The 22103-nt window shown below is 42.7% G+C and overlaps 1 protein-coding gene across 1 annotated transcript in view; it reads right to left on the bottom strand.

Moving 5' to 3' along the window:
- ADAMTS3 (ADAM metallopeptidase with thrombospondin type 1 motif 3) overlaps positions 1–22103 on the bottom strand; it is a 277324-nt gene that overhangs the window by 168964 nt on the left and 86257 nt on the right. The window contains exon 4 of the mRNA XM_019533972.1: positions 12117–12273. Within this exon, the coding sequence (XP_019389517.1) occupies positions 12117–12267 (151 nt within the window). The 5' untranslated portion in view covers positions 12268–12273. The remainder of the gene's footprint in view (positions 1–12116; positions 12274–22103) is intronic.

Here is a 22103-nt window from a genome sequence, read left to right on the forward strand (position 1 = left end):
AGTGGGAAGGAGCTGGGGGGCAAGGCCGGGTCGGGCCAGCCTTTCTCCTGAGTCCTGCCAGGTTCTCTTGGGTCCTACTGCCCCTGGCTCGTCATCAGCAGGCCCAGATGAACTTCATCTGAGGGTGCTGAAGGAGCTGGCTGAAGTCATAGCGGAGCCCCTAGCAAAGCTCTTCCAAAACTCATGTGCTCCAGAGAGGTCCCTGAGGACTGGAAGAGGGCCAGTGTTGTGCCCATCTTCAAGAAGGGGAGCAGGGAGGACCCAAGTAACTTTAGGCCAATTAGCTTAACTTCTATCCCAGGGAAAACCCTGGAAAAATTCATCAATGAGTTTATATGCGATAGGCTTGCAGAAGGTAGGATTCTGAGTGACAGCCAGTATGGTTTTGGTGCAGGCAGGTCTTGTGTTACCAACCTTAACTGAATGAAGGAGACCTGGGGGTAATAACTGACCACAGTATGAACATGAGCTGGCAGTGCAACGCTCTAGCCAGCAGGGCAAATAATACTCCAGCATGCATCAATCAATGCATCTCCAAAAAAACCAAACAGGTGATTCTTCTGCTCTACTCAGCATTGGTGAGACTGCAGATGGAGTATTGCATCCATTTCTGGGAGTCACATTTCAACAAGGACATGGAAAAGCTCAAGAAAGTCCAGAGAAGGGCCACTCATATGATCACAGACTTGCATGGCAAGCCATACGAGATACGGCTGAGGGACCTGGGACTCTTCAGCATGAAGAACAGAAGGCTGAGAGGGGACTTGGTAGCACCTTACTTCTACATCAGGGGTGCACAGTGAACAATTGTTCACCAGAGCACCTTTGGGGAAAACCAGGAGCAACGGTCACAACCGTTTCAGCCTCAACATTAGGAAAAACTTCACAGATAGGGTGTCCAGACTATGGAATAAGCTCCCTCGAGGGTGGTGCAATCACCTACCCTAGAAATATTTAAGAGGAGACTAGACAGTCACCTTGCTGGGTTCACTTTATCCCATTTGTCTTTCCTGCTTGGTGCAGGGAGGCTGGACCCAATGATCTTCTGACGTCCCTTCCAGCCTTACAACCTATTAATCTTTGACAGACAGCCAGGATCAGATAAATATTATTTTTTTCTAAACTGTTTAGGTGCCCCACAGGTTGGATAGAATGGCCTGGTGGGCCAGATTCAGCCCATGGGCCATATTTTGCCCGCCCCGGTATAGTCTCAGGCATTTAAATTTAACTTAAATATTCAAAAAGAGCAGAGAGACATGCCAAAGTCCAAATGTTTCTTTTAAAAAAATGTCGATTGAATAAAGGGCACTTAGGATTCTTAGAGTTGAAATTTGAAATAAATAAATTACTGGTCTCAGAATCCCAAGTGTAGTGGGGGTTTCTAGCTAAAGAGTGAAGTTAAAAGTATATCTCATACTGAGAACAGGGTCAGTCTGAATCACAAAACAGATGGCTTTGCTTTGGGCTAATTCAGGGGTATCAAACTCATCTGGTCCATTGGGCACATGAGAGGCACAGGACCAGTCCAGGGGCTGCGTAAACAGCACAGGGCCAGCCCTACGGGTTGGATCAGGCCCCCAGGCCCTTCTCTCCCACACCAGATCCAGCACAAACAGCACCTGATCTGGCCAGTCTGGGGTCTGTGCCCTATGCAATGCCCTGCCCACGCAGAGCAGGCATTGTGGCATGTACTGCTTACATCCTGGATGGGCCCCAGGAGGCACTGTGGGCACTGGATCTGGCATGCAGTCCCAGGCTGGCCCCAAACGGGTATGAAATGTAGCACAGGCTCCAAAGCACATGTCACATATGGCATGCATCCTGGACCAGACAGAGTGAGTTCAGCATGTGGCTCATATCGTGGGCTCTGTGAACAGGGTTGATCCAGCATGAGCCATGTGGGCCTCCAGGGCAGCACCAGGGGTGGGACGGTAGGTCTCCACAGGAGAGATCTTGGACACTCCTGGACTAACTCATGACATTTATCCATTGCACATGCAGCAACAGAATGCAGTACCACCCAAAGTACCCATGCAGAGCTCCCCAAGAAGCACTGCGAATTGACATGTATCCCCCTTGGGTGCATCTCCGTGAGATGATGACTGCGCAGTAACTTCATACTACTGAGCTGTACTGTTGCATGACACAAACCATGATACTAGTGCATAGTATTCAACAGCGTCACAAAAAAAGCATTCACTGACACTACAGTAACTCAGGTTACTGAGCATTTATTTAGTACTTGTTTACGCAAGTACTAAATAAATGCGCAGTAACCACTGCATAGTAGTGTCTGGTGTAGATGTGGCCCTTCAGGAGAGTAGCACATACATTTACATAGCAAGCCAGCATCAATGGTCAGTACATGGAGGTGGGTGGAACAGAACCTGGACTCCGCCTATACTCCCCACCTTCTTGTTCAGTCAGTGGACTGCAAGGGAACAACTCAGATGCAGACCCTGAGAAGAGAAGCTCCAATTCTTGCTAGCTTTTAATGCCCATTCATTCTTTACTCCATCTTGTCCTGTTGGGAGTTATCAGAAGTGCTCACAAGAGGTGCAGAGCCTACTTTGCTAAAATGCACCTTACCTTTTTTCAGCATGCAGGAATTGCCTGTTTGAAGCCTCTGTACCGTGGGTTTTGGGAGAGGCAGCTGTGATAAAAAGGCTAATGTTGCCTTCTGTCCTAGGGAAAGAGAAGTGAATATTTTGGCCAAGATGTTGAAAAGCAACTAGGTATTGTGGATGCTCAGTTTGACCCAGTTTAGGGTGGCCTGGTTTTTAGAGACTGGATGATCAGCACCTTCTGAAAGCCCAGTTTCTTCAAGGGGCTCAGGCTGCTCACTTTGCAAGCCTCCTCCATGAAAAAAATCACTAGCCACTTGTCAGAACTCTTGCCGTTTGTTTCTCATCCTTTCCTCTAACTTTCAAGACAACTAGCCAGATCAGGGTGGGCAAAATGTGGCCCATAGGCCAGATACAGCCCACCAGTCCATTCTATCCAGCCTGTGGGGCCCCTAAAAATTTTAGAAAATTAATATATATATGCCCCTGGCTGCCTGTCATGCCCTTGATGGCTTGCCAAAACTCAGTAAGCAGCCCTCCACCTGAAATAATTGCCCACCCCTGGGCTAGACAGAGGCTGTATAGTCTATCCTGCTAGTTTTCTTTATTCTGTGTTTTCTGTCCCCAGTTCCCCTCACTCTTCTGCCCAGAAATGCTGCTTCTCTGCTTTTGCTTGAGCACTAAAGCAAAGAAAAAAAAAGAAAGACTATGTCACAAAAAAGTGAAAGATAGATGCAACACTTTGCTCTCTAGTGCAGCCAGACAATGCAGACCTGAGCTCTAAGAATTTAAGCAGGTTTCAGATTAAGGCATTCACCAAATAGATGGGATGGCAGCACCTGCCTAGAACTGGATGCAATTCAAGTCAATGGAGAGGAAACTCCATGCAGAAAATAAATTATCAAAAATTACTGTACTGTACACCATTCCCCAAAGGGGCTGTGAACAGCCATGAATTTTCAACACAGGAATCTGCACAAGAGCTAGCTTCAAAGACAAGATTATGCTTTGCTGATGCAAAAGGGAAAATTTTAAAATTTCATTAGTTTCAGCCATCCTAAGGTTTCCTGTAGAAACACTTTTGAGCATGTGTGTGCTACTGTTCCTTCTCAGAAGTGTGATGATCCCATCAATAAGCAGGACATCAATACCTAAAGTACTGGGAAAAATATGGTATTTCGCAGTCATTTCAACAATTATTCGTTTTTAAAGTAGATAGATGTCTCTTCTCCAACTCTCCAAAGATTTTTTTTATTAAAAAAAATTAACAACTCTCTAAAATGGAGGCTTCCAATTCAGAAATAAATTTTAGAAAACACAAAAAGATTTGAAAATGAAGTGTTGATCAAAAAAAAAAACCCCATCCCAAGTAACCAAACATGATCATACAACCCCCTCCCCCACAAAGAAAATCAATCAGTCTTCGCATTTTTCCAACAGTGGGCATGTCTACATGTTCATTAATGGGCGTTTGCTACTGTACATTAAAGTTAGTACCTTCTGGGCACTTACACACATGCGGGAATCTGCTCCAACATGCTGGAAATCCATTAATTGATTAATCGAGTCTGCTCAAGCACATAAATTGATATGCACTGGCAGCACCGTACATCGTCAGCGCTGAGAAATGGCAGAGGAGTGCTTTGAACTAAAACATGTTTGAACTAAAAGATCCCCAAAGACCAAAACGTGGCTAAAAAGTCACTATACTGTGAAAAGTGAGTTTTAAGATGAATCTACAAGTTACAGGCCACTTGAAGTTCAGTGGTGGGAAAAAAACCTTTGAAAATAGTTTAAGAGGCTTACTCTGGGGGGGGAGGGGAGACACCTCAAAATGCATTTTGATTCAAGCAGTTGATGTATCTACATCATTCTCACAAGTTTGCAGGCATGCAATACTGTTCAGGGAGATTATTTCCAGGTTCAATAAGTGTGTTGATATTTACTTTTCTGCTCAGATTGTTCTAAAGGGAGTCAGGACTAAGACCATACTGAAAATGAATTATATTACACAGCTGTAGGACATGAAGCATACCTGGTACACAAAAATGGTTTAACGTGGAGGTAATTAACAATAGCTATAAATACAATGTAAAGTTAAGATGTTGTTAAAGGGATACTGTTAAGACCGGCAATTAAGCTTACAGGCCTTCTTCTGGCATGTATATGGACATGCAGGCTAGTGTATACACATCACACAGCCCTCCTGGTGCTATATACTGCCAAACAAGAAGAAAATTGACAGACATAACCAAGATAACAGCATGATGGCACATACTAGAAGCCAAAACAAACAGCACCCTGCCTGTAGGTAGCAGCACATCTTGAAGAGTACTTGGGATTTTTTCCATATTTCCAACCTCATTTTGGAGGAGATGATAGTGTTTTCTGTATCAAGGGAACTTTGTATTAAGTAACTGGGGGAGTGGATTATATGGTATTTCCAGGATACACACATTGTATTTTAAAAGTTGTTTATGATATTATGATGGGCAGGTCTCAAGTTTACCCTGACTTGCTAGAGTACAAAGATCCTTTTTAAAAATAGCACTTCTCCCAGGCTGCTGGCAGACATGCAAGCAATGGCAGATTGGGATCTGAGGAATTTTGTGCCCCAATTGGGCATAAATTTCTTCAAACCCCAAATGTGTAACTCCCAGCTGCCAGTGGCGTGGGGGTCACCTGCAGTTGCAGAAACTCCTTGCTCCCCAGATGCATCCTGTCCCCTGTGAATGTAGATGCATCCACAGGACAGATAACCAGCAGCTCCCCACTATCCAGGTACTGCTTCTACAGGCACCCTGAACATAAAAAAGCAGATATGCAGCTAGGGCTCCCAGCTCCACACTTGCTTTTTGAAGTTCCAGGATGCCATGACCCCAACATCACTTTCTTTTAGCCTGGACTCACAGTGGCCCAGACCTTTAGAAAGCAGGCATGTAGCTGGGAGCCCCAGAGTCACGCACTCTTTTTTATGTTCCTGAGTAATGTAAGCCAGACAACAGGGAGAGGCTCCCCAATGTCAGGTTCACAGTGAACCCACAGTGCAATGCAGAATGAGGAAGCTTCCCATCCTCCAGTGCACAGCACTGATTTAAAAAGCTATCCAGCACAAACAGCAGTGGATGGAAAAGCTCCCTCATCCACAGCCCCTAGTGCAGGGAGGATCTTTAAATGCATGAGTGCAGCTGAGGATGAGAAAAGCTCCTCCATCCTGCACTACATAACAGGCACCTCTTTAAACCAGTGTGTGCAGTAGGGCATGGGAGAAGTTCCTCCAACTCCAGCTCTCAGGCAAGGTGGCTCTTCAAATGCGAGAGTGCAGCTAGGGAGGAGGAAAGCTCCTTCCACCCCCTGCTACTTGTGTGGAGTGGCTCTTCAAACAGGTGCATGCAGCCAGAGATGAGAGAAGCTCCCCTAGCCCCAGCTGAAGCTGAGCATCCTCCAGGGACAGAGCAGGAGGCAGCCAGGTTTGGAATCCGGAGCTCCCTCAGCTTGATTTACCTGAGTTTTGGGATTCAGCACCAGGCAGCCCTAATCCTATTCAGATCCAGATCCTATTCTGTTCTTGAGCATTGAACAGGTGAGGGCTTAATTCCTGATCCTGGAGATGCCCCATACACAAAGGCTTGCTGGAACCCAGCACCTTAAAAAGCCTAAAAAACTAAGAGGTGCAGGGTAAGGCTCTTTGCAAAATGACATCATAAGTGGCAAAATATGATGCACAAAGATGTACATCATAAAAATAGGTCAAATTCTACAACAGAGTCACACAGTGAGAGGAAAGATCTAAACTGGAAGGGATGCACCATCCATGAGGCCTTATAAAAGCCTATAATCTAAAAAATGTCCCTTACTGAGGTACCATATACCTCAAAGTATTCCACTAACGTACACTGTTGGAAACATCATGGAAGAGGGGTTTTAGTTTATTCTGCTATAAGTGGACCAAAGCAGGGTGTGACTTGGAATCTACATAGCAAACAGCCCCTTCAAGACTCTTGTTCAGCCTGCCTCCACAGCCTTTGCATATTCTGAATGGTGAATGCCACATCAGATTCAGCTGCGCATCATCTAGGCTCAAATCTGACCAGTAGACAGAAGTGTTGCCTTTTCTCCCTTTATATTCTCCAAAATTTAAGCTTGCATTTAACACAGAAATGAGCTCTCCAGCAGTTATGACTGACGAAGGAGTCTTGAAAACATAAGTCAAGCTGTACCTTATCTAAAGTCCCAGATAAGTAGGAGCCAAATCCAAGAAGCCCCACCAAGGCTAGCAGAGCATCTCTAACTGGAACCAAGTTTATGTGTCTTATTGGGACATAACCCCAGTAAGGGAAAGAACAGGAACAGACAAAATATGGCCCACAGGCTGGTTCCAGCCTGCCAAATTACTGTATCTGACCTGTGGCTGCTCCTCTGAAGAACTCTATCCAGACTGTGGCTGCCCACATGACCCAAAGTGGTGGGCAGGAACACAGCATGGCACTGGCCCAACCACATGCTGGGGACTCAGGGTGGGGAAGGAGGTGCAGGGAGAAGGGGGCCAGGACCTATAGGCTATCTGGGCCCCACTGGGTCTGTGCTGCTCTGTGTTCCCCTTTTCTCCCTGTACCCCCTCCCCTGCCCCAAGCCCCCAGCATGCAGCTGGGTCAGGCCCTCCAGCCCAAAAAACTGCCCACCCCTAGGAAAGAAAGTATAAGGCATGAGTCTAGCACAGGCCATGAGTTTCTGGGCCCCACAGAGGAGAAGCTAAGATCAAGAAACCCAGAAAGCATGCACACTGCAGCTTTGACTGTCTGCCCATGCAGTCTACCGTGAGCTGCATTTCATGAGGGTGGAGGCTGAAAGAGTACCCCTACACTTGACTCTTACGTAAGCTCCCTCTTGCACAGGAAGTTTCTGTCCTTCCCCAGCTGGGCACTGTGGGATATAGAAATGTTCTTAATATAAGCAGGAAAATCCCTTAGGTTTGGAGAAAAGGAAGGCACTGGTTTTCCTTGGCTGACTGACAGGCAGCTAAAGTAATCTTAGTTCAAGTACACAGAAAGCAGCATTGCTATCACTAAGCAGGTAGGGGAGGAGACCTACAACACCCCATCCCCTTCTCCCCCTTCCCTGAAGGCCCCTCATTGGAAGGCAACTTTTCTAGACTGCTTAAAGCAGAGGTATCTTCATCTTTATTCCCATTATTTCCCCTCTGTAACAGCAGCATGGAGTGTACAACAAACTTGTATAAGATGTATATGGATACAGACCAGGGTCCCAAGAGTGCTCTTTGGATAAGGAGATGCTGGACTTCTTGCCATGCATTCACCCAATCAAAGCCAACACCTCCACATCTTGCTCCATCTTCAAGTATGCATAGGGTCTTGACCATTTTCAGGCCGAGTCAGCAAGGCTTATAAATGACTCAAAAGGCAAAAATATATCACTGCTGCAGCATAGACCAACCTATGAATCAGTTTTGTTCAATCATGGAACACCACCCTCTATGGGATAATGTAGCCATGCCAATTTTTATTAGGCCAACTCAAGTATCTGATGCAGTCTGGTCATGGCAGCCCACAACTCAGCTGAGAAGGAAGGTAAATGAAGACACAAAGATCAAGGTTGCTATAGCTAGGCTACTTCCAGTATGTAGGCTAGCTTAGGCATCTCTGCATCATACTGTAGTTTTCTACACAGAAATAGACTTCAGAAAGATTTAGTAGGGACTAGACTGGATTAGACAAAATCCAATGAAATCTTTTAGAGAAAGAAACCATCAAACAGCAACTGTTTATCTCTAGGAGGACTAGCTATGCAGCTAAAAAATACCGCAAGAAGAATTTCTCATAGGGTAGATAAGAATCAACAATTTCTTTTAATAAAAAATATCAGATTTTTTATTTATATCTGATTTTTTAATTATTTTATTTTTTTGTTAAGATGCATTTTTTTAAATAAAGCTATATAAAGATAGTTTTAATATAAAATTTGTTGAAGCTCAAAGATATGATCATGGAATAGGGGTTATAATTTCTAATTATATACTATAATAACATGAAACAATATATCCATGTAATCTTTATATTCATATACATGAGACAATATATTTATGTAACCTTTTTAGTAAAGTTTTATAAATAGGTTACAACAGGCCATGGACTATACTGGGGCCCAATCTTATGGGGTTCCCAGAGGCTCCTCTATAGATCAGTAAAGATTAAAGAAAACCATTCTACCCAATGGGACTCAGCGCTCAGTCTAAAAGATCCCATTAAACATCTCTGTGATATTTAGTTTCAGTTCTCAAACTGTGGATTTGGGTCTCTATAGATAACAGCCTTGTTAACAGCAGTATATGGAGATGAGAGATAACAGACTTGACTACCTACCCATCAGTCTCTCTGCAAGTTTGTGTATACACAGTCAAGCCCCTACCTCTATCTAAAAGTGGAAAGTTTCAAGAAGTTAAATGAAGAGAGGATTGTTGGGGGTGGAGTAGATCTCGGCAAGGAGGAGGAGTCTGGTAATAAATGCATGGAGGGAGGGGCAGCAGAAACAAAAGAGAAACCTTTTGAGCAGAATATTCCAGGAGTCTTGAGAGAGAAATTTCTGAGTATAGCCTCTCCATCTATTTGAGTTCTAGTGCGGGAACAGTATGGTAGAAGAGAAAACCTATCACGGCAGCAGGTTTGCCAGGCCATAAAAGAGACCTGTTTGGGAATATTTCAATGAAGTTCCTCTACCTGTGGGTAAGACAGGCATGCATACAAAATGCAAGTAGTGCAACAAAGAAATGCAAGGCATAGTTCCCTGAATGAAATAACACCATGAGAAGTGCTCCTACTCAGGAGGAAGCTGCTTTGACGATGATGAATGGAACATGTCTGAACATGCAGGATCTCCAGGTTAGTGAACTTTCTTATTTCACATTTCTTTCTTAAGGACTGCCCGTCTTCCCTGTCCATATCTTTTGGATGGGTTTCTGGACTACTTGAATGCTCATAAAAGTGTTTGAGCAAAAATATAACCATTACTTAATTGAACTATCACACTTTTAATGCAGTTGGGAGATAAAATAATGGCTGAAATAGGCAGATCTTCCTTTTACAGTTTCACTTCAAAAGTAGTATTGAGTGAAATGAGGAATACTAAATGATCAGTACTACAGTGACTGCATTGACTTCTTTTGTTCAGAAGGCTCCATCCTCAACATACAGGATTCTGATTATGCACCGTCAACATCATCATCGCTGTCTACAGTTTCAGAGTTACCTGCTAATGATACCAGTGTTCCAGTCAAATGTATGTGACACAGTATATCAGTGGCAACGCATAGGGCATGCACCCCCTAACAGGCCGCGCTCTCCGCTTAGGTAATGGGGGGGCTGGCAGGAGCACTGGTATCCCCCCATGAGCGCCAGCCGGGGAGTGGGAGCACCGCAGCCGCTTCCCAGTTACTGAGATTGGCTGCGGGGTGATCCTCCCCTTGTCGCTGGGGGAATGGGGGACATGCCCCACTTGACTAAGGCGGCACCAGTTGCCCATGTAGTATAATGCAGTATATAACCTGTGTAGCAAAAAAAAAAAAAAAATATGCATCATCCAGAAACAACTATAGATAAATTTGTAATAAGAACCGGCAGATTACAGCAAGAGAGAGTTGATGAAAAAAATGTTTGATTTGTTTATGTAACAAACTCTCCTTTCCATATGGTTGAGAACATATACTTCATTGACGCGGTTCAGTCATTACAGCCAGGATACAGTCACTCAACAGAGAAGATATAGCAGGAAAATTGCTAGATAAAGTGTATGAGAAAGAAATTGAACAGTGTGCAAATAGTTTAGAGGGGAAAATTGGTAATCTGAGTGTTCATGTGTGGAGCAATGTCCACAATGATCCAGGAAAATGTGCTTGTGTGACAACAGAAGGGACTGTCTATCTTACAGGAACAATTGATACATCAGGAAATGCACACGCAGCACAATTCTTACAAGAAGTAGCAGTAAAAGCTATAACAAACTGAAACAAAATTCAAATGTCTAGTACATAGCTTTGTCTGCAAATGTATCAATGAGAAAAATCTAGAAGTGAAGAAAGCCCCAAGCTAATAATATATGGCTGCAGCACTCATTTGATTCACCTCTTAGCCAAAGACTTCAGTGTTCCAGAAATAAAGGGTAATGTTGCTGAAATTGCAAAATACTTCCATAACAACCACTTTGCAGCAGCTGCTCTAAAGAAAGGAGGAACCAAACTAATCCTCCCACAAGATATGCGATGGAACTCAGTAGTGGACTGTTTTAAGCAGTATATTGAGAACTGGTCTAATCTGATGTCAATTTGTGAACAAAATCATGACAAAATAGATGGAACCATCATAGCCAAAGTTCTCAATATTGGGCTAAAGAGAAATGTAGAATTTATACTGAGTATCCTGAAGCCTAGTAGGTAGGGAGAAAAGGCAGAGCACTGAATACAAACAAATTTGTTCCCCTCCCCTGTAACACACAAGTTGTAACATCAAAATGAAAATGTCCATCTCTTGAAGATTTCAAAAGGGGCTATTTGAGACCACCCTATGCCCAACTCTTCCCATGTATACACATATCATTATAGGAAGTTCAATAGAATGGAGATCCTTGACTTTTACCACACTGTGATAAAGTCCATAACATAAAATATTCAGGCTCTGCACCTCCTTTCTAATTATAAAGAGACACAATCCCTGAATCCTGATGTCTATACCCAGGTTTGGATGACTCACTAATATCACAAGAAGTTTTTTTCTGCCTTCGGAAGATGAGGGGAGAAGCATTTTCAGAATCAGCCAGCCTGTGTTGAGTGTTTCCAGTTTTATTTGAAAAAAGTTGTTTGTTCATCAGAATTTTGACGACTCAATCATTTGCAAAAAAGAAGAAAAAAAAAACATCTAAGGTCTAACAGATAGGACTGCAAAATAATTATTTTCAGATGGACCGACTACATTGGCTTTAAAACAGAGGGCAACTCTTGGCTACATTAACACACACCCTCTCAGACAATTATTTTGAATTGAGATCATTAAAGTCACTACAGTAAAAGTCTTAGCCATTTCCACATTATCACTGGGAAGAGAAACCAACCCAAAAGTTTTATAGATTATTTCACCTTAATAATGGTGTTTTTATGTTACACTCACATGAGCAGGCATTTCTGTTTCCATGTCTCACAATTGTTTACCCAATTATGAAAAGAACAATCCTGCTATCACTGATATTAATAGGAGTTTTGCCACTGACTTTAAGGAGAATAGGATAAGGCTTCTGAAAAAGCCAGTCATATTACAACATTCCAAAAAATAACAAAATCATATGGCCAACTTCTGCTCTCGTACATACAATAACTGCTATTAGAAAAAATATATACCTCTATTTGATGGGGGACTTCAAGAAAACATTTGAAACTCTTTGTATTTCAACCGCCTTCAACTCTATATTTCAAACAGCCTTTTCCAAAAACTAATATATGTTGAAGCTATCTGAAATAACTTCCTAAACCATCATAGACATGTGCTGTACCTTGTGTTTGGAAGTCTTGAAGCACATCAGTGGAATCTTGTGTTACAGCTGATCTCCTGTAGACCACATGAATTCTACCCTTCTCTTCCTCCATTTGCTTGCCTTTTTCCAAAGGTTCGATGAAATATTCATCCTTATCGGTTCTTATCATTCCAGCCTGGTAAAAGGAAGAGCACAACAAATGTTAAAAAACATTTTTTCTGACTTGACACATTTATAAAGCTTCCACTGACATTGAAAATGTGTGAAATATACACCATTCAGACACTGACCAAAACTGACAGGGTAATGTACTGCAAAATAAATATTTTGTTGGATTAAATTGTTTGGGTGTTTGATTGGATACAGAATATTTTTAGGCTTTGATAATTTTGACCTGTGATTTTCACAGGTGTAGCAGTCATGTAAGGACATCTATTTTACTACAGTGTAGTCACCATATAACCCATGCCAGAAAAACCACATGCCTGTCAGCTCCATAGTGTCCATCCATATAGGTGAAAAGTTCAGTCAAGCCTCTTTTCCCTGTACCTCTCTCCTGCAAGGGCTATAAATTAGATTTACAGACACAAGGGTCGTGTCTATATGAGATGCTATTGCACAGTTGTTATTGAGCATTTCTTTAGAACTTGTATAAACAAATACTAAAGAAATGTTCAATGCCAGCGAATGCCTTTTTTGTGACGCAGTAGCATCGCATCACTGTTTTTGCCACATAATGCAACTGCACAGTAGTATCAGACTACTGTGCAATCAGCTTCTCATGTACACACACCCAAGGCTTACTTTTCAGCTCCTACTGGCAGCTGTACCTACTCAGAATGAATTCACTGGAACAAGTTATATAAGCATAAAAAGGATGTAAGTGAGACGAGAATCAGGTTCATGATCAATCAGGCAAAGAGCTCAACACTGACAGTTGATTGTAAATCCCAGCAGGCAATGATGAGAAAATTCAAGCAAGGTAATCAAAGAAAATCATTTTTAAGAATGTCCTCATCTAAGCTCTTGAGTTCTGACATCATTTTCAGGTCACAACATAACAAGCATATATTCTCTTTGAGAAAGCCTGAGATGCGGTGAATATGCAGAAAAAAAAATGGTACATAGAATATTTGTAGATACTAGGGAAAGAGCACTGGGATGTTATATTCTGAGCAATCTACTAGAGAGCTTCAAACGGCATAAAAAGATACAATAAACTATGACACCCTACATAAAATATACCTTCAAAGTGAGATGACAAACAGAAACAAGAGCTTTGCACCTGACCCTCTATTGAAATGGTTTCCCAGTTCTCTCCCAATCTATACAATACAATTAGTCCCTTTATCTAAAAAGTATGTGTTCACTGCGTAGTTATATACAAATGTGAGAATACTGCTCAAGTCATATACGCTCTTCGTCTACAGGCCGGGTTGTTGTCATTCACATGGGAGGAGGTAAGAGAAGTGGAACAAACACCATGTCCTCTCCCTGCAGAAGTTTACACAGCCCCCTCTCCACGCAGTTTGAATCTGCTGCAACAAAGAAGGTAAATTAGTTGGTGGGGAGGTGGCACGACTAATGAGCAAAAATTATCCAGACCTGGGACACAGCCTTGAGAGCCCATTTCTAGACAGTTTATCCAGTGTGCCCAAGAGTTTATGAAGCTGGTGTGTATATGTATGAAGAGGAAATCCCTTGCAATGGCAAAAATTATTTCTGCAAGCATCTCCTCCAATTTGTAAAGCTTTACAGTCCATTCGCACAGCAGTCAGTTAAGTACAGAGAATGAACCAGCAAGTAAACAGAATGTTAATTCCCAATGAAGAAATAAAATGCAGACAGACTAGGATTCGGGGTAACCAAAGTCACAGAGTTAAGCACTGCAACTGCTGTACTAAGGTACCACAGGAAAGGTAGCATTTTAAAAAATGTAAAACAAAGGGTTGATTCTGGCTAACTCTAGAATAGGGACTACCAAAGAGGAAAAGAGTTGTAAATTCATCTGACAAAGCACTGCAAACTCACACTTTGTATAAACAAGCTTCTTGTTTTTTGATGCAATAACCTTTGAGTTGCATATGGGTTCTTCTGTTTCCAGAAAGCAAAGAAATTTAGTACCAGATTTCTGTTAGTGTTTCATTATAACAGAGGATCTAAATGTGTGCAAGCCATTAACTGAAAAGTTATAGTTCTTACTGTAACTACACTGCACATATTTGATTCCATATACAGTATAAGGTACAGAATGAGAGAGAGATTCTCATGAGTACTAAACTTTTACAATTGGGTACAAATTTTCTAATTGCTTTGGTGTATTGAATACTAAGCTCTTTTAAAAATCTAGTCATTGGTTTAATGCTAGGTAGAAGGGGCCAAGCAAGGTAAAAGGACTCTAAAAGGGCCCACTTCTACCCAGAGATCTCAGGCTTTGGGAGTGGAAGCTACAGGAGACTTTCTAGCCTGCAGCATTTCTGGATCTCAGGGTGCTGAAGTTAAAGTCCCAAGAGCTGTGTGAGTTACTCTGGGGACCTCTCCAGCTCAAGATTAGAAAGGTCCAGAAGATGACCTCTCCATACCTGGTATGCTGACATACATAGGGAAAGTTATAATTACAATGTATAACAAAAGCTTTGAATTTCTCAGAGTTTTGCAATTTAAAGCTCTGAATCTTAACAAGGTTATGTAGTGGGTATTCCTTTTTTCCAAAAAATAGAAAAAATGTTATTTCAGTGCAGTCTCAAGACAGTTTGTAGTTTGATTTACAAAGGTATAATTCTGGAATTCACTGACTGGGGAGTGTCTTTTTAAGCAGTTTTATTCTATTCATAAGAACATAAAACACACTGGATAGCCTACTTAGTTACCATTACTATGCACTGAAATTAACAGGTTTGCCTTCAAACAGAGGAGACTCTGATGTAATAGATGAAGAGTCCTATTGATTAATATCCAATGAGATTATTTCACTTCCAGGAGTAAGAGCTATGTCCAGCAGTTTTAGGAATGGGCTCTATCTTCTAAAGTACTAAAGGAAAACATCTGAAGAAAAAAAAAGTGGGAGTTATTCAACTGCTATCATCAGGGCTAGTCAATAAAAAAACTGATCTGAAGTATCCACACTTTCTAATAATAATTCATACTGAGGTACAAAGGCATCCTGATTTCATTTCCTCTTAAAGATTAATTCAGTTTCCAAAATGTTTTACTGCATGAAGAGTATTTACTTCAGTTTATAAGATTCAAGAGCCAAACCACATGTTTTGCCTGCATCATTCTTAGAGTTTCTTTTAATTGAAATACCCCAACTGTATGACTAAGTTCACTGAAATAATAAAAGTCATCTGTTACCATTATTTAATCATTTTAGTTAATACATTTCTTAAATGTTAGCTAAATTATATAACTGTAAATGTTACCACTTAAGTGATGTTATGTTTTACTTGTGCAAGTGGCAGTAATCATTGTGATTTTTTAGTTGCAATAAGTTGAGCTAACATCACACAATCAGTCAGTTCTTCCTTTTTATAATTGAGTAAAACAACATTATTATATTGGGAATGAACAAGTCCCTTTGCATGTTAATGGCCTATTTTCTTGCCATTTTTCTAGGCCAATGTGAGTTTGTACCTACAGTTGCTATGTTACTGATGTAAGACCTTATTTTGGCATGGGGATTTTGTTTAAATAACCCATTTTCTCCAAAGCTGTTTGCCTAAGGCTTGGAAGTAGTTGCGTCCAAAGGCAGTGTTGCAGTCCAGAAACTAAGGCTGGCTTCCCTTTCTAGCTTTAATTCACGTGGGTTTTTTCTTTTATGTGTTAAGTCTACAAAGAATAAAGAAGATCACAATTATGTTATTTATAATGGGTGTGCCTTTCTGCAAAAGGAATAAGAATAGCCTTCAAGAATCAAGGACTATTTCAACTTTATTTCTGCAAGTGCTAACTGTAAAGCAATTTATGAACAGACCTACCAAAAAAACCCCACCCCTTTAAACCTCCAAATCATTTACTATACCTCAAAAAGTCTCTTCCTAACTCTAGAGGGAAAATAATAATAACAATGCTATTTAAGAGGCGGGGGGAAAGAACGGGAACATTCTTTAAAAATCTAATTACTCCCTAAAGTTAATAATATCCACAGAAAACATTTAATTTCACATAACTATGCTAAATTAATCACATAGTTCAAAAGCTGAAATACAAGCTTAAAACAATAAAAACAAAGCAGGAACATGTCATTGATTCAGGATAACTTGCCATGCAAATATATCTCACAAACAGAACAACCTCTAAATCTATAAAGCATATTCTACTCTGGCTTCAGTATCATCTGGCACAAACACTGTAGCACAAATCAGACTTTTCCATAGTAGTCTCCTAGCCTTGACTTGCATCCGGATTGCAAACAGATAGTTAATACTGTGGTCTTGATTTAGTTATTAATGCAATCTGAATCAATGAGAACATTTGTAAATACACATTTCCCAGTATTTAAAAACATCCTACTGATGCACTCCCAATTTTCTAGTTAATGTTGAATGACAAAGACTGAACAACTAGACTGGGTAGCAATAACTGTAGAAATTAGTAAACCTTACATACATTTCTGGCCTAGGCTTCTGCTTGCATGGTCACCAACTGAAATAAAACTCAGTTATGTCACAATGTTTATCAATGGATAAAGCTATTCAGCTCGGATTCACTTACTCAAACCTGACCCTGGCCACTAACGAATGAGAGCTATTTCCCATTTAGCTGCCTACGAAAAAGGAGTTCAGTTGCACAGTTCCATACCAAAAACCCTATTTGAACTCAGCCGCCAAGAAGGACACAGTGGAAACCCAATTTATTAAGGTGACTCACAATAGATCCAAAGGAGCATGAGTCCTTGCTCAGCTGATCAAGGTATAAACTGGGACGCAATCATTCAGGCGGAGGAGTCAGAGGCAGACATATGTGATGCAATGATTCCACATCACTTAGCATACAGTTGGCTGCAGAAACTGGCATGCCTTCATTATCTTAGCCCACTAAGCCACAAGGCTCAAGTAGACCTCTAAGCTATTAGAACCAGCACACTTGCCAACTGTCTCTACAGAAGCCAAGAACTTCACAACCAGCGCTCCACGCAGAGATGGTTTGAGACGCACAGATGCTTGTCTATTGGGAAAGAAAAACTACTGTTCATGCTGTACAACGCACTCCAATGGGTTTTAATTCATTTGTAGCAGCATTAAAAATGGAGCCACCTGAAGGAAAAGGAAGGGCTGCCCTACAGAGGGAAAGAGCCTGAAGAGAGAGTTTATGCCACTAGGGACACCGTTTGCCCTGAGGGCAAGTGAAGCTGCTTTGGAGGCAGCCCTCTTTGTAGTGGGAGGAGTGATGTAACCCCAGCAGGGTTTGAATGACAGATGTTAGCAAAAGCCCAGGGAGAGTCCTGGCCTGGGATTGGCTGACAGGCTTGCTTAAAAGAGGGGATCAGTTTTCCCTGGGAGAACAAAGGGGAGAGAGGGTGAGAGACAAGCTGGAGACCAGGAAAAGGATCTTGCCAGGGCTGCCCTTCCAAGAGCCCCTGCAAAGCAGCAGCAAGAGGCTGCACCAAGAGCACTACCGTTCTCGCTGCTTTTCCCTGGGAGTCCTGCTGGGGCAGGCACAAGAGAGGAGCTGCCTGTGAGGAGACTCCAAGCCTGGAGAGACCCTCCTGCAAGTCCCTGTGTGGCAGGGTGAGTACAGCAGAGGAAGGGGTGCAGGGCCAGGGGGAGACTGCTGGAGACTGCCCTGGTGTTTCTCCATGAGTAAGAAGGCCCCAGGGAGGAGCAGGCTCAGGTGCTGGAGGGAGCCCTGGGCTACAGGGGCAAGGACTGCTCCAGCCAGCAGAAGACCCAGGGCAGGCAGGGCCTGGGAAAAGGCTGCATTTGCCAGGTGCTGTGAGGCTGTACTGAGCAGGGGAAATGCTCCAGCATGCAGCTCAGACCCTGCCCCGTGCTGAGCCAGGGTAGGGTTCTGGGCAGGAATCAGCTCTCTTGCAGGGACCACAGAGAAGCCACCACCTGCTGCACAAAACCCCTGAAGCTTGAAGGGGGATGCCAGCAGCAGGGACTGCCCATGGCTCCTGTGCAGGGACACAGATGCAGTCCTGCTTTCTGAGACACCCCGCCAGGGGCAGTGCGCACAGGGTCCTCAGTACACAGTGTACAAGTTACAGACTGTGTAAATAAGTTCTCAATGCATATTGCATATTAGTTGGAGTATCAATGTACTTATTTATTGGTTCCTCAGTTATTGTGGGTAATTTTCATACCTTCCCCTAGTGTAATGTGTATCCAAAAAGCATTAACCCTTAAGCCACCATCACCAGGTCACGTGGTGCAACACTTGTTTTATTGCATTGGTTACGTTACCTTGTAAATAATTAAATCCTGAAAAAAGTTTTATAACAGTCTGTAAGGTTCTTTGATTGTAAGGGGAGGCCCTTCGCTTGGGGACCCTGCAGCAGCTACCCAGGGAGCTGAGCAGGACCACTGGCTACTGGGTACCCCAGGATCCCATGATTCAGGTGAAAGCGTGGGTAGCGTCATGCCCAGGGTTACACATTTTTAAGAACACCTCAAAAAGGAGTTATAAGCACATTCAGAGCATTACAGCTATGTCTTATACTAGTTTACTTTTGGATTGCAAGTCTGCCGTGTTTGGCATGCCCCCTGCACCAACACAAGGGCTTGCAACCTCTCAAAAGCAATCATTGTCTTAAGACTTACAGACCTATTATGATGGTGCTTCAGCCTGCTTGCATGTTAGCAGCAGAACCAGACTGGTCAGACACAGGCAACATGGAAACACCCCATCACTGAAATTCCTGTTTCATCTGAAACATCTTCAAAGCAGGAGGCAGGCTCAGCCCAACCTCCCTGTGGCAGAACCTTTCTGAAGGAAATCCCCTCAAAACATTTTGGGTATTTTTACTCCAAGAGTCACTCTAATTAAAGTGTCCAGAGTGTCTTGTATATCAGCATCCCCCTTCAAAATGGTGGCAGGGGAGCTTTATCTAAAGCTTGTCAAATGAAACACGGGGATGCTGATAGATGAGGCAGGCTGGCTGGAGCGTGCTAATTAGCATGCTCCACCAGACTCGATTAATTTTAATTGAGTCTGCTCCGACGTGCTGCAGCCTCCTGGCTCGTGTATAGGCACCCTTTGTCTATATCCTAATAGTTCCTCTAAATAGTTTACCTAACTCCGAAGTGTGATGCTTCATTTTCCATTAGGGGAGTTTACTCTGGAGACAGCAGCAGTTAGAGCTGGTGCTACAGAGCCCTTTGACTTTGTAGCAACCTTGAGCTTTTATGTGCCCTTTGGCACAAGGAAAGATCTATGGCTTCTCCTTCCCCTTGTATTAAGCATCTTCTTGAGGAAACTCAACTTGCTCTCTGGCAGCAGGGAGCCTCCCCCTCCCAGTCCAATCCAAGCAAGGGTCACCTCAGCCAACCTTCCCTCTGACAGGAAAGGAACCAGGCAGAACTGTTAATGCCAGGGCTTGGCAGGATTGCATGCGTGTGGGTGTGCATGTGATGACACTACAGTATTTAAGACTGAACTTGGTCCTGCTGAACACTTGCTAGGATTTCACAGTCCAATATAAACAGGAGTTTCTGAAAGGAGTATCTTCTGCTGGGTCAGCTAATGGAGCTCGTCCTCTGGAAGGCTACCAGATTACATGAAAACCAGGACAAAGAGTTTTCAGTGTGATCAGACAAGTTTTTCCTCAAAAAATTATTTCTGGAGTTCTCTAATATCTGTTGCCCTGTTCAAGGCCCACATACAGCCCTACCGGAACTACTTACGGAGCTCTATTCTGTGTAGAAAAAGTAATTAAAAGGGAGGAAACTGACACACACAGACTAATGCGTACTAAATCTAGTGAACATTCTGCAGTGCTAATAAGGCACTGAAGTTCTGTAATGCTCTGACAGCCTGCCAAGACAAAAGGAGGCAAACTGTATACCCCTTATGCTTACACTTATACAAATGGTGCTCGTGCCATAGAAAAGCCGAAAATGGGTCCACTACAGTAGAGCCTTCAGCATTGATCACAACAACCCTGACCAGTTTCTTCTTCATCAGGATGTGACATGTAGCACCAGTATCTGTCTTACCCATTTCTCTGTTGCTTTTCCTCCCTCACCTGGTCTTTTTAGCTATGCATTTTCAGGCCCTTTTTCCCTTTGTGCTCAGCAAGTGTTCAAGAGTCTCATCACGTCACTGCAAATCAGAAGATGCTGCACACAGCAAGTTTGGATTCCACTTGTCTGTCCATGACTCTTTTGGCATATTCTCCAATGCTGTCTTCATGATAAAACTCCAGCCAAACTACTCTGTCCTATCCATCAAGGAACATGCAATTATTAAAAAGATCAAAGTTCCGTAAAAAGTGTCAATCTTTGAAACAGCAAAGCAAAGCAGAGGGCCAGAGAGGAATGATCTGACACACTACAGGTATTTCTGTCTGCTTGAGTTCCCAGTCTTCACCATTCATGTTGGGCTCCTCATACCAATCCCTCTTAGAAGGCATGCTGCAAGCTGTCACAGCCATCCATGCATGCATTCACCCATGCAAGTACTACTGATTCTCCATAAAACATAGGCTCCCCTCCACAGCACAGCTTCTTGAACTCTTCTGTAGTTCCCACCTACCTTCTTCCCCTTTGGAATGGTGGCTGATGAAAGCAGGAGATGATGGGATTTAAGCAGCAACTGTGTCACTTGCATGAGCCATATAACTGTGCCAGAAGTCTGCCTCTCCTCAGCTTGACCTTCTTTTCTTTAAGCTTTTAAAGATGATTATTTATGCAGAAGGAGGGCCCAACTGTCCACTTCCATTAAGTTTACATTACTGGCAACCCCAAGGAATTCAGTCGAGTCAGGCAGTATGAGAGGAAAACGGATGGATCCTGAATGCCGCAGCATAGCCGGGCAATTCTTTGCCACGGACAGTAGGGTGAGGTCACTGACAGTGCTGCTGAGCTGCCAACAGCAGCAACTGCTGCTAATTTTGCACCCCTCCCTGCCCCAATGTTTGTACCCAGGGTTTGTGCCCCACTTGCCTCCCCCTACCCCCCTTACTACTGCTAACTGAATGAAAGACAACTTAGGCAGCTATGTCAGCAATATTCAATTTTAATGTAAAGACAAAGTATTTGCACTATTGTAATTCCACTGACATCAATGGAGCAACATACTGCTAAAAGAATCTGACTCAGTCTGCATTCCTACCCACAACTGGACAGATTTTCAAGACAGCACTGTAGGATGCTGGCACCTGGCCATCAGAGGACCATTCTTTAAGAAGAAATTAGGGTTAGCGAAGCAAAGTAAATGAAGAGTTCTTAGACCATGCTTATTTAGCATGCCCTCACTTTCTTTCTTGCCCCTGTTCTCCAACTTCAAATCCTCCTCTACCTTGTCCTTTGACCTTGGACATTTGGAAGCCAGCTCTGTTTTTTTATGGATGGGAACTGGTCATCCCCAAGTATTCTTAACAACACCTATATTTTTGCTCTTGCTTGCCTCTAATCCAGATCCTACAGCTCAGTCAACTCTGCAAACCCTAAACACGCTCTCCGAGAAGTTCAACTCCAAGGTTTAACTGTAAACAGGGTGTTCCAGGTAAGTTTCTTCAGAATGCACCTAGAAGATGCCACAGATTAATTTTTAAATATCCATCATCTCTCCCTTCCAGCAGAAAAATCACATGGAGGCAATCAATAGTATTTTGCTCCATTTTTCTACCTCAGTCCCTGTAAGAAATCAGAATCCATCTCCAGTGGAAAAAATGGATCAATAAAGGAAGCCTACAGTTTTCTAAACAGATAAGAGAAAGGAGTTATACATTCCACCTTTAAAACAGTCATTGCATTTTCAATTGGATCAATACTGAAAACTGCATTTCAATGCAGAGCATTTCTTAACTCTTAGCCAGTAAAAAAAAAAAAAAAAAAAAAA

This window comes from Crocodylus porosus, unplaced genomic scaffold (genome assembly GCF_001723895.1).
Source record: "Crocodylus porosus isolate Cpor-Errol unplaced genomic scaffold, CroPor_comp1, whole genome shotgun sequence".
Lineage (NCBI taxonomy): Eukaryota > Metazoa > Chordata > Crocodylia > Crocodylidae > Crocodylus > Crocodylus porosus.